General features: G+C 46.7%; 1 protein-coding gene across 3 annotated transcripts in view; it reads left to right on the plus strand.

Annotated features, from left to right (window-relative positions):
• Positions 1-291: 291 nt before the first annotated feature.
• The window catches only part of PDE9A (phosphodiesterase 9A), a 43247-nt gene continuing 29943 nt past the window's right edge, over positions 292-13595 (plus strand). The window contains exons 1-4 of one of the 3 annotated variants that reach the window (XM_035315881.1): positions 476-548; positions 3522-3602; positions 11442-11512; positions 12981-13058. In XM_035315881.1, the coding sequence (XP_035171772.1) occupies positions 11478-11512; positions 12981-13058 (113 nt within the window). In that variant the 5' untranslated portion in view covers positions 476-548; positions 3522-3602; positions 11442-11477. Of the gene's footprint in view, positions 549-3521; positions 3603-11441; positions 11513-12980; positions 13059-13595 lie in introns of all 3 variants that reach the window. The other 2 variants (XM_035315878.1, XM_035315887.1) reach the window with 2 other exon arrangements.

Consider the following 13595-nt stretch of genomic DNA (forward strand, 5'->3'; position numbering starts at 1 on the left):
CTGGGAGCCTGCTGGCAGCCTGCGGGAAGCTCACCAAAAGGGTCGGCACCAATTTAGCAATCCCGCTCCCGTTTCAGTGTAAAAACGATGGAGGAGGTTTCCCCCCCATCAGTGAGTGCTGCTCGGCTTTCTGTGTGTGCCTGCGAGCCCGCAGCTCCCAGCCCGAGAGCAGAAGGGGGCTGTTGCCATGGGAATGGAGAGGGCACTTACGGAGAGCATCTGGAGCCGCATCCCTGCCTGCCCAAGGCAGCTGGATTCGGAGGGGAGCACAACTAAAAGGAGGTGGCAGAGAGACAGAGACACAGCAAAATGCGTGCACGTTAGAGGAGGGACCTCCCCAGAATGAGAGTGCAGTGGGACACAGAGGAGCAGGGACACCAAACTGCCAGGCAGCGGTGGCTCGGCTTGGTGGGATAAGCCTTGTTCTCCGCTCTTTTTGACGCTGGGAAAAGGCCCAGCAAAAGCCCGGCTGTAGCAAGATGGGATCTGCCTCCTCCACTTACCGGCCCAAGTGTATTTATTTGGATATTGATGGAAGAATTCAAAAGGTACTTGTGCTGTTTTTTCGCAAAGTGGCGTCTCCGGCCGCAGCGGCGGCTGCAGGCTGTGCTTGCTGGGTGTCCTCTGTAAGGCGAGTGAGACGCGTGCCTGCATTCAGCACCGCTGCGGGCTTCAAGCCCCTTTTGAAAGGGAGGGGGGTCTCCAGCAGCTTCTGCTTTTGTACACAGACTTTAATTTAAAGGGGAAGGGGCTGCTGGCAGCCTGCGAGCGCCCGGTGCCGCCGGCGCTCGCTGCCTGCGCGGGAGTTTCTCAGCGTTGCAGGACTTGCAGGACCCCTCTCCGAGAGCAGCCTCCTGACGTGTTTGCAAAGTTTTGCCGGCGGAGAGGTGTTCCCCGGGCTTTCAGCCCGGCCACCGCAGCTGGAGAGCACGGAGCTGTTTCGGGATTGCCTACCAGAGGGCTTGTAGGACGGGTGCTTTCCTAGCGGGACGTTACAGGGCGGGCAGGTGCCGGGTGCTGCTGTGCGGCTGCGGTGCCGCGGGGCCCCGCCGCCCTTGTGGAGCCGGTTGTAAATGTCGATGGACGTTAATCAAATCTCGAACTCCTGTTAGTCTGCCTTGTTTGCTTAGCCACGGCTCACAGCACAGGGGAAACTGCAGGGGAAAATGTGTTCTGGCTGAAGGGGAGAGCTCACGCCGTAGAGCAGAGAGCCCACTGCTTTTAAACAGAGAAACGCCTCCGTGTTTTTGTAAGTCAGTCCTCTTTTTCTTCTTTCTGACGGCAGTTCCTTGGCCACAGACCGAGTGCCTTTTATGAAACAGAGCGAAAGCCACCGAGAGGCTCACAAGTAAGCTCTGACTTGCAAAATTCAAATATCCGTCCTTGGTGCTCCAGCTCTAAGTTGTCGTTTCACCCAGCCGCGCCTTGTCTTTCTCCTTTAAAAAGAAACCAGTGGAGATGCCCTTCCCCTTCCCTTATCTCCCATGTATGAATGACCACAGGAACAGGGCAAAGGCAGAGCTCAGCCGTGCCCTGCCCCGCGTGCCTCCACTGCCCACGGTCCCCTCTGTCACTGCCCGGCAGACCCCCTGCCACCAGCAGCCTTGCCGCGCACCACCGTGGAGCCAGCTGTCAGAAACAGGACCCTGGGGAGTTCTGTTCTTCTGAGAGCGTACGGAGCATTTCTGTAGGTGTTAGTAAATCACATCATTTGTCATGTCCACTGGGTTTTGGCTGTTTTTTTTTTGTTTGTCTGTTTTTTTTCTTTATTGTTTTTTAAAAGAGCATTTTCACAAAGCCAGTCCCTGGAGAGTACTTTTGTCACTGAAAGCACAGGAGAGGCACAGTCGCATGAGCAAGCAAATGCAAACTCGGGCGGCACTAAGCATTTTTTTGCTCGATAAATGTTATCTGTTTCTTTTGTCAGATGTGAAATTCCATCTGTGCAATGTTTGGAAGGATTCCTGCTATAAAAATACTGAGTAAATGGGGTTCACCCAGGGGTAAGCAGGGCATATCTCAGATCCTCATGCCTCCTCAGTAACAACATCCCTTGGAGAGAAAAAAAGCAGCCCTTAATCTTCTGAGGAATGCAATATTTGAGGCTTCTAAAGGGAACTCATTAAATCAATGCTGAGCCGGTAATGAGGTATGAGCTTCGTTACAGCAGATCTTGCTGAGTTTGAAAGGGCTCAGCTCCAACTTGCAACTGCTTGCTGGACATGGCAGGGCTGTGTGATGGCCAGGACCGGCCACGCCACAAGGACGTTTAGTCACGGTGGCAATTACTAATAGTCAGCTCTGTGTTTCCACTGCACCTTAAACCAGTGTGACCTCGGGGTGTGCTGCTGATTTTGGAAGATGCGATTTCCCCTCTGCGCTGGAGTGAATGAAGGGACAACCCGGGCCCAGCGGGCTGCATGCCACCACTCCTGGGAGCCCGAGCGTTGCAGACGAGCACTTGAAAATGCTCTGCAGCAAGAGCTGAACTAAGCTAAGTAGGTTTGTGTGTCATCGCGTCCAGAGAGGCACAAGTGGGGAGGGCAAAGGGATGCGGCTCACTGTTTTACAGCAATGGTTGGAGTTGGAGGAGAGTTTGCTGGTCTTGAATGGACACATGGAAGGGAATGACTCCAGCAGGAACGTCGCTGTGGGTGCTCACAACCAAAAGTCTGGCTTCTGTGTCCACCAGGAGAAGGCTTTGGCCTGCTGATAGCTGTGTCCTGGCCAAGGAACGGAGGACCAGGGTACCTGTAGGGTGGCCACCTGCTGACCTGGTGGAGGCAGAGCCACAACTGAAGCATGAGGTGGAGGGGAGAGCCCTGCCGAGGCTGCTGGAGAGGGAAGATCAAAGGCTTCGCAGCACTACAGCTGCGTGCTGAACCAGTGCCCTGCGCAGACCCGCTTCAAAGAGGCCATTTGTTCTTGGGGCCGATTGAAAAATGGGGTTTTGGCATAACGCCCCTCCTAATCAGTGCCCACATGATGTGGATGCACATCTGGGGAAATCAGCACCGCTGGATTTACTTATTTCTAAAGGATGCTCTTGCCCAGAGACGTTCAGAAGGTCATAAGCCACTTGCCTGGTCACCCAACTGCCTCTGCACTTTGCATGCATGTCCACAGCTTCACACACCTGAGAAACACGTCTGTGTCCCACTTACACACAGCCAGGATTGCTGCCAGCTGAAGGAGAAGATGGTGGATTGGGGAACGGTGCCCTCATTTCACAGAAGATAAGGAGACCTCACAGCACCACAGCGGGCAGGGATTTCTCCTCAGTCCTGGAGTGCCACTAGATGGGGTCAAGGACCCAAGCCCCCCAGCCTGCCAGTGGAGAAGTGAGGTTTGACTTGAAAAACTTGAGCAAGCCACCAACAGCATCTCTGCGGTATTATTTTCCTTCATAATGTCATTAACCCTTTGGCTGCTTTTTTAAGAAAAAATCCTCTTGAGTCTGTTTTGAATTAAAAGTCCACCAGCACAGAGCTCACACTCGTTTTTATTTTTTTTCCACACAGAAACTACTGGGGAACATTTGGTTTTGACCTTTGAGATTAAAGTGGTGAGAAAGCAGAACCAGCCAGTGGCCACATTCCCAGGTGGGTGGCTTCATGGCTCTTGTTTTCAAATGTCACAGGGTGGTGGCTTTGTTCACACAGTTGTAAGGAGTTCTTCTGAGAAAATGCTTGTCTTGAGAGGATTTCTGTTTCCAGTGTCTTAATCAACATCATATTTATAACAAGGATGGAAAGTCAGAAGCCTACAGAGCCTGAATGAACTAGAAAAATGAGGACTGCTGCTTTTGTCAGAGATTCAAGGAGATCACTCCGGGTGATATTTCTTCCCCTTCAGAAAGCAAATCAAGAATTTTTGGAGTCATTTTGCTGCTTTACTGAGTCATTCTGGATGCTGAGCAGAGAAATTCGCTTTCTTTTCCTCTGAGAAACATATTGACTCCAACCTTTCTCAGCGTCTACTGTGCTGGCCCATCAAGCAGGACAACAAGATTCCCACAGCTCTTGCTCCCCTTGGCCTGAGGTCCACGAAGAGCAGAACAAAGCGAAGATTGGGTTTTGGTGCTGCGGTTATTGCACTGAAATGTTAGGGCATAGGAATAGTTTCTGTCATGTGAGCTTTTCTTTTTAATTAGAGCAACAGCCACTGTGGTATAAATGCCTAGACTCCAGCAAACCCAACAGATTTTTCCAAAGCTCGCCGTGCTATTTTTAACACGCCGAACTGGATTCAGATTAAAAACAAAACACAGCAGAAAAATAGTGGTATGATGATCAGTTCAAGGCCATTAAAAGTCTTCGTACCCCTAATTGCTGCAAGACAGTCCCCGTGACTCTCTTGGCACAGGGGACAAACATGCTCTGCACTGCCCACGTCTTCGTCCTGTGTCTGTTTAGATGAAGGATTTAGCACAATACACGTTGGTTTTTAGGGTGATACACCAGGGTGTGCAGAGGAGGAGGTCATGGGCAGTTGGGACATGGACACCTCTTGGGGCTGCTCTGCCTGGCCGCTGTTCGCAGGTTCCTCCAATGCCCAAATCCTCTTTAGCCTCCTTAGTGAGGCATAAATATGTTTTTTGTGGGACCAAGGCCATTTTCTTGTTACTGGCAGCTGTCTGTGGGTGATGCAGGGTGCAAGGTAGCGCAGCTGGAGTCTGGCCAACCCCAGCTCTGCGACTGTAGTTAGCCACGGTGAGCTCAAGGTGGCTGCTGGATGTCCTCATTGTAAACCAGCAAAAAATAAAGAGTGGGTTCTGTCAGACTCCATCATGTCACAGCACCTAAAGAGTATGTAAACATCTGAGAGAGTAATAACGGCTTCAAAACAGAGAAAAACTGAGAGAAAATGTTGGACTTGAGGCCTCTCTCTCCCCTTTCCTGCCATCTTTCCTCCCCAGCGAGCATCCGTTGAGCACATAGGAGGCCAAACCACAATCCCAGCACAGCTCCGTAATTCCAGCACAGCTCCATCATCCTTCTACGCCCATCCACCAGGAAGTCTTCTTTACCCGTGCGGATCTTTCTGTGGCCACATGTAGTCTACTGTACCTGTTGCAGTCCATGCTCACTTTAGCCAAGACAAAGTGTAAGTTTAACACCTTCCTGCTGGTGTTACCGAAGGATTTGGACAAGCAAACTGTTGAAGCTTATGTTATTTATATGGGACTCTTTTGGTATAGTACAAACAAGACAAAGCCATTTTGTTTCTAGCACCTTTCTGGTTAACTTCTACAGCTGCAAACTGGCCTTTCACTTCTCGTTGCTTTTCCTTACTCTGTTGACTAACATCATGCTTCTACCACCCCTACATTATCAAGCATGTTGGAACATCAGGCATCATTATTTTTGTTAGTATTTTTGAAACAAGCAGCCTAGCTTAGCTCACATTTAGTGAGGACATTTGGTCCTAAAGCATCTTTACCACTCAGTTTATGAAACATTTCAAGCCTAATGCATTAATGTGCTACAGGGTTAATTGCATTTAGTACTCCATTAGAAGCAATTCTGTGCCCTTTCTGTGTTAATAGAAGCTAGAATATAAACATTTTAGTTAATTGTCAAAGGTTGAAATATTTCTGTATCTGCTGTAGAAGCTAAGAAACTTTCAGCTCAGCATCACAAAATCTGCCTTGCTGGTTCCTGGTTGTATTCTGCCACTAGTCATAATTGCTGAAAGACTGGATACTGTCAATGTGTCCCTTAGTGTAGCGAGTAGGGTGCACATGGTTCTCTTAAATGTAACCTCTTTCCTCCACAACCCCAACAGCTCTATAAAGTGATGAGATCCTTCTTTATAGTGTCAGAGACCACCTCTGCCGTACTGTCCCTCTCAATGGATGTCCAAGATTGCCCTAGGGGAGTCACACATATCATTGCATCACGGACATTTTCCTAAGAAGAGAAAAATCTCCTTTCTTATAGCTTTCTGTTCAGGAAAGTTATAAAGGATGGGAGTTGCAGCTTGCCATATAGCCACACGCCTCAGGATCCTGATGCATCATCTCTGTCTGGCTCCTGTTTCTCTTTTCAGGGTAATGTATATAATTAGGGAACTAGCGGGATTCACCCCACTTAAACATAAACCACAGTCATCTAAAAGTCAGCGGTGACTGCTCCAAGCTAGTCATGTAGGTTCCCCCACAGGCACTGGGGAGGCAGGCGGTATCTCCAAAGGATGATTCATCCCATCCTAGCCTGGATTTTGGAGACGCGTGGGCTGATTTTCCCTTTGGAAGTGGTCCTCTTCCAGCAATAGCAGGTGCCTAGCTGAGCAATGTGGATGAGACATCTAGCATGTAGACGTTTTGAGCTGTGTCAGACGAATCCCACTGGTATGTTTCATGTAGGTGCTGTGTTGAAACGAGTGTTGCCCAGCCGCACCAGGGCTTGAAGGTAGGTGTGAACCAGCAGGGCTGCAGCGCTCTGGCCATTGAAAGTAAAAAATCTGCCCTGTTCCTCACTGCCTAACACAGGCAGGGTCTGGAGAGCTCAGGCAGTTTTAATTTCTGTTAGGATTGTTCAGCGAGGTCTCTTGTTTTTTCTTTCCCACGCAGGCCTGTGCACACACACACATTTATTTTCCTTTCCCCTCTTAGCGAAGCTCCTACTGCATCAAACAGATGGCAAAGCTGGCAAACTATTTTTAATACCGTTTTACATTTGAAGCTCAGAAAACTGGTGTGGTTTTCCAAATATCTGCTGTTAAATAGTGCGAGAAATAAAGAAAGGACAGTTTGGATATAGCTGGGCTCATGCTATAATACTTGTATCTGAATTCAATGAATGAGAAGCCTGGGAGATGTTTAGATGTGGGGTGTTAGGTAAAGCTTCTGTTGAATATCAGGAGCCACGCCTGATAAGGAAGGTACTCGTCACTGTTATTTGAGGAAGATCTATTTGCTTACTTGCCTAGAAAAAATGAGTTCCTTCCAGTGATTTCTACAGAGAGTTATCTAAGAGCTCTGGATCCTGCTTCATTTTGACATGGACAACAGAGACTGCTGTAGAGAAAGGGAAAATCACAATGAAAAATTCACATCAGCCATCTGCCTCATTCAGAAATCCTCCATGTGAAAACTACTATTACAAAAGCAGTAACAGCTTCCCTGGTCCATGAGAGATACATAACTGAGTTTTACCAGATTCTTTTCTGACACACTATCCTTCAGTCTTGTTAGTCAAAGATTATCATTTTAGATTGCTTTACCTCCACACTTTAAGGCCTGACTCCGAGCATTGCTCACTGAGCTGAATGCAAAACGCCAGCAAGTGTTAAAAGTCTTGAATACAGCAGGCAAAAGGAAGTAGGACTGCAAACTGAGCATAGGCTGGCTTTGAAAATATTCCTGCATTATTCATCTATGAGTTTCACTAGGGTTAAAAAAAAAAAATGCTAGTTAAATACTTGGAAGGGAACCCAATTACCAACAATAGATCAGGAGAGGATAACATTATGGACAGGGATTGCAGCGTACAGAGAAGATTAGTTGTTCTGAGGATCAAATATAGAACATAAATTGGATTTGTAGGCTGTGTTTTTACCCATCCTATCTCAAAGCAAAATATAATGTAATTAATTGTAAACTGGTAGGTCACAGAGTATGCGCACTGTGGTCCCTTGGTAACATCTCCATCATGGTCCTTAATGCTAAACTGCTCCTCTAAGTGAGAACGCCAGCCAGGCACCAGGACTCTCAATCCCTGCTCTTTCTGAGAAGGGCTTTAAAATCCTTGTCCCATACCAGAAGTGGATTAAGGAAGAATGACCCTTTATTTCAGAGGAAGACCAAATATATATATATATATATATATATATATATATTCCAAAAAATGCAGAAAGGACTGCAGGAGAGAAAGCAGCCCGCAGTTTCAGCCCCACAGAAGTGAGCTCTGGGCCAGGAACCAGGCATCCGACTTGAGTCACGCTGTCCTACTTCACAGTCACTGCATGCTTCATCAACATCTTATTTCCACTCCAAAAAGCCTCAGTTATTATTCATTCTGCTTTCCCCCCTTTTGCTTTGCATTACTCTCCAAAGCAGGAAGACAGAGTTCCCTGCTTAAATCAAATGACTACTTCTTGATCTTGATGGAGTGTTATTAAAATGACCCGACTAAGCATTCGGGGAAGACTAGTTTTCCAGTAATTTTTCTGCACACGGTAGAAGTTATTCTAACAGGAAAAAAAAAAAAAAAGGGCAGAAATCTGAAATAATATTAACTCTCTAACAGGAGAAACTAATTGTTCGCAGATGTTGCATCATTGTGGAGGAACACGTTCTTTCCCTCCTGGCACAAATCCAAGGGAGATGCGATTAACAGGGTTTACACGGGGCTGATTTTCTCAGTAGCATTTAAGTCATCAATCTGCAAGCTGAAGCAGAGGCCTCATTTTTCCTTCCCCATGCAGTGTATCACTTCAGTGAGACTACTTGCATGATTTTAGCTCTGCCTTTTCTTCAGAAGGGACTCTGAAGGGACAACTGAGTGTCTCTTGCTGTGCATGCAAGACCTCAGCCTGCTACCACAGCTCTAGAAACTGCTGCAGTCTCCTGCCTTTGGCCTCTGTTTGCTCCATAGCAAGGTCTCATTCCTGTCCAAAGTAGTGCTACCAGCACCAGGTGTTAGTGCACGGAGTGAGGTGCTGGGACACGTCGTGTCAGTGTTTGGCTTGCCACCCAAGATAAGAACAGGGATCAAGCAAGACGATGACTGGGTCATAGACCACTGAGACATTTGAGGTTTGAAGGGCAGTGAAATCCCTTGGTGCTGATGTGGGTCTGGATCAGACCTACAAGCAGTGCTGGAAAAGTATCATCATGGAGACCTGAGCCAAACACTGATGGGTTCAGGACATCTGCCCAGCCAACAGCATCTTCACAGGAGCGTGGAAGGTGCTCATTTCTCCGCACAGTGACAACAGGGCTGGCTATCGTCCAAGCTGCAGGTCAGCCACCTGCCCTGGTCATGGGAGAAGCCATATGTCCCATGGCCCACTGGCTGAAGTATGGCCACAAGCCAAACGTCACTGTATCAGCTTGATGGTGCTAATGTCCCTGCAATGAACATGGACTTGAGGCAAATAGGATTCCTTTACTGGGCTGGAGCCATCGGTAGTACACAGCCCTGTCCTCCTGTCTCTCCAAAATGCATTCCAGTTGTATTCCATCAGCACAACTGACATTGGCTTTATTGGGAACATAAACCTGCAGGCAATAACAGGAACAATTACATAGTCCTGGGAAACGTTGGAGGCTGTCTGCTTTGTTTTAAAAGAGAAGGAAGTTGGTTAGAAAAGCTCAGCAGGTTGCAAAAGCCAAGAACTTTAGTAGCATATGCTCTTTGATTAAGAAAAAAAAAAAAAAAAAGAGAGAGAGAAAAAAAAAAAAAAACACAAGAGCTGGGAACAACCATTTACATCCTGAGATGAGTATCAAAGTACAGTGGGTGATTCACAAATCCACTTTTAGTAAACCTAAATAAAAATGCCAAGTATGGAAAGATAAATAACATGTATGGAGATAGATCATAAGCTAGAAAATAATACCTACAGTCTTTGTTTTTCTTCCCACTCTTTCACTACTGCGTGGAGTGATGGAATTATTAACATTCATCCTCAATGAACTGAAAGCTCCTGCTGCTTTCAGTGAGTCAGGCAGCTTTCTTACCTTTAATGTTTTTTAAATATATATCTTTTTAGTCTTTTCTTCTCTTATCTGTCCCAGTCAATAATAATTGATTTCCAGAAAAAGAAGTCTCAATACCTGAAATAGCACTCCCAGAACAACACAAGCCTTTACCCTGCGCTCAGCTGCAATTAACATCATCTGCTCAGCTGCGGCATATACGAGTTGTTGGTACAGGAGCAGCTTCCCAGTACTCTGTCAGCCAATTTTAGTAGCTATCACTCCAACAGGATGCTGTGTTCTGCTTAGAGCAGGGTTTCCATGCTATCTGAACCTAATTAGCTATGTTTTATTGCTTTGATTGCTACTGTATTTTAATAAACAAGGGTCAATCACCGAGGAAGTTAGCAAAACAGCCTTTTAGAACACACCTGGGCATTAGTCCCACCCATTTCCTCAGTAACACGTGTTAACTACCCCAGCAATTAATTGCCTTGAGTTTTGGTAACGTAAATATATTACCTAGTATAAGTCCACCTGGGCTGGAAAACAGGGAAGGTGAGTGTATATTTATGTATCAGTCACAGGCATCTCTTGAGGACGCTGATGTCATTCAACTAATGATGCTTAGCTGAAAAACAAGGGTGCTTTTAACCACCCATGCAAAGTGAGACCTGAAGCATTGCTCCAGCATCAGGTTTTGGTGTATAGTATTGCATGCACAACAAGACTGAGTCATGGTGGCCAGACCTTTTGTTTTTGTCCTGATTCCTCCATTATTTCAGGAGGAAGGACAGTGAGATAGGTTTCTTTAAATCACCAGCTCTAAAAAATCATGTTTATATCAATCTTAGCCTAGACCCCAGCAGAGCTAGGTGGGCACAGAGATGGAGCCTGAGGGCAGGCTGGCCATGCCGGTACAAGAGAGTAAGGAGAATTGAGGGGTGGATGAGAAAAGAGGCCAGAAAAAGACAGTAGTGTGGAGTTGGGCATGGGCAGGGGGAAGTGCCAGAGGCAGTGTTCACTGTAGCACAGCCTCTCCAGGGCTTGGCACTGCCTCCAGAACTCCCAGGGCTTGCATCATTAGCAGATGCCTGCCATCCTTGCTGACAGAGCATCCCACAGCTTCATCAGCATGGGCAGCAGAGGTCTGGGTTGGGCATCGTGCAATGTCCCCATGCTACCAGGAATATGGGATTGTGTTATTGAGGGCTGTATGGCAACGGTGTCAAACAAATGCTGCATTCCCAACACCGCTGCTAGCCCTTCAAGGTCCAAGCCCTGATCTAGCAGCAGGAACAACTGCAGCCTAGTAGGCTGCGGGGAATTGCACACAACTGGAGGAGAAAAATGCTCTCTTTGGCTTACAGTGCGCTTAAATTGGAGTAATCCAAATAGCAGTGCATTTTTATTACCACACAAGGAGCTCCCTAAATCTGGGTTTTCCTTCCTAAATCCAGGCTGTTGCTTCATTAGATTTGCGGTTGTTGCCATCCTGCAACCCTACTGCCTTGTGTGATACCTTCTGCTGTCAGTTCTCATACATTACTGCTCTACTTCTGAATAGTGCAATTAGGTCTCTGGAGATTTCTTTTTTTATTGAAAAATAGCAAATGTATTAAAGCGGGAGCATATAATATCCCAGCTCACAAGTCAAATCAGATAATTGGAATGGTAGGCTGAGCCTTAAAATTGGCCCAGTTCAAGCCTGAATAGAGTTCATCTCCCACTGGGAGCTAACTGTCCTTTCTCTCTTCTGTCTTCATTTTCTCCCTGCTGCTGTTTGGTTTGGAAGGTGATCTTCAGTAAATACTGCAACTCCAGAGATATTATGGACCTCTTCTGCATCGCAACAGGGTTACCAAGGTAGGCCTCTCATTTACAACATTCGTTTCTCTTTTGCTCCATTAGTTCTAGCGACATTTTAAAGCCAGGGCCCAAACGATCTGGTTACCTGCTCTCCGGGCTTCTCTCTCGTTCCAGTCTTCTGGAAGAAGAAACTGGGGCAACACAGACAGCCCCAGCTGGAAAAGTGCACGAAGCCCTGGCGGGTGTTTAGCCGTCTTGAACAGAACAGAGCTACTCTACAAAAATAACACCAAGTGCAGAATCCCTGCCCAGAATACATATGGGCTCTGCGTGCCTCACTATTACACCATTTTATTCCCCATATTGAGTGAAAGGAAACAGTATTTTTAAAACCTGCATTTTAATGGAAAAACTTGGAGAAGCATTGCCACTAGGTGCTAAACTTTATATTTAGATGCACTACAGGCTAATCCCAGTTATGGGACAGTCAAAAGAAGTAACTCAAGAGAACCATTTTATAGAATAAAGGGAGGGCAGCCCCTCAGCCGTTCCACAAACCCACCCCTACCAGAGGGTATCTGCTGTCTGCAGGTGGGCCTCCACCAGCACCAGGCAGCAGATGCACAGCAGCATGCAATAAGCCATGGTGCTTACCTGTGTATGTACAGGTATGTACAGGAAAAATAAGTCAGTCCTTTAATCAATATTTTGTTGTATGACTCCAGATCTAGGGACTGAAAGATGAAATAGTCTATATTGACACAGAATTTGCATAGGTTGGTACATAGAATGAATGGCCTTTGCTGCTTATCCATGTTGTTCCCTCCCATTTGACATTAAAGACATGAATAACTCTCATTTGCCTGTGATGGTGTGCTTCCACCCCATCAAGCAGGAAACTTGGTTTAGCACTCAGTCATTCATGAGTAGGGCGTTTATGGCATATTTGTCTTTTTATTTTTAGCAAAGGACTTCTGCAGTTCTATTCATTCTAATCAGGCTCCTGGAGCCAGTGCAGACCTTCAAGGCCTACATTTGAACCTATGATATCACACCTAGCACAGGATGAAAATAAAGGCTCCGTATTCAGCAAGGCATTTGTTTTGTTTGTTTTGGTAAGGGAGTTAGTAGATAATTTAAAGACTGGTAGTCATTTGTATATTGTGAGTCAGTATATAGCAGCCTAGTCAATGTATCACAAAACATAGCTTTTCAACAGAAATTATTAGTTAGTGAGTCAACAGTATACAAGAGTTACCAAGGAGCAAAGTTCGCTCTGAGATCAAAGATGATCACGCTTAACGTTTTCCCAGTAACATCTCTGGAAACTGAAATGGGAAAAACACCAGGCCTACCCTGCCCTGTGCTTTGACCCTTTCTGCACCAAGTTAAAATGGGTCTGGGGCAGCATCAGCCACACCAGGAGGGCTGCACAAGGGAAAACGGCCGCACACTGTGCGTGGCAGCACAGGATCTCGGCCAGCACTTCTCACTCAAATAAACCTCTCTGGAACATACTTTTCAGAAACACAACCATCTCCCTCTTGACAGCAGACAATTGCATGGTATCCATTGACCCGACGATGCCAGCAAACTCGGAGAGGTAAGCCTTGCTGCAACATGCTCCTCAAGAAGGGGGTCGTGCCCGAGGGAGAGTGGGTGTTGGGCTGCAATGCCTCTTGCAGGCAACATGAGGTGAGCTGCTTGCCAGGGGCAGGGAGGGGACAGCACGAACTGCCTGCTGGCTTATAACACTGATGCCGGCTGGTTTTGAAGATTTTTTTGCTTGTTATTAAAGTAGAAGTGATTGTCTGAGGAAAAAATACTGCTTTTAAGTATTTAATGTAGAACAGCTGTTCCCATCCCACTCTGTTTGCTGTCAAGGCTCCCAGCTCCTTTTTTCCCTGGCTCCTTTACTGCTCTGTTAGGACCAAACCGTGACATCAGCCGCAAGCAAAGTCAAAGTCTTTGATGAGGTTAAGCCTCTTCCACGCTGGCGTTGGCCCTTCCTGTCTCCACATCCCTTTCTCTTTTTCTCCTTGGCTCCCTGTTGCTTGTTCAGCCTTGCACTTTTATTTTTACTGTGACTGCTCACAGTTGCTACTTCTGCTGTTACTTATTCCATTGCAAATTTCATCAT

The sequence above is a fragment of the Oxyura jamaicensis genome, chromosome 1, assembly GCF_011077185.1.
Source record: "Oxyura jamaicensis isolate SHBP4307 breed ruddy duck chromosome 1, BPBGC_Ojam_1.0, whole genome shotgun sequence".
Lineage (NCBI taxonomy): Eukaryota > Metazoa > Chordata > Aves > Anseriformes > Anatidae > Oxyura > Oxyura jamaicensis.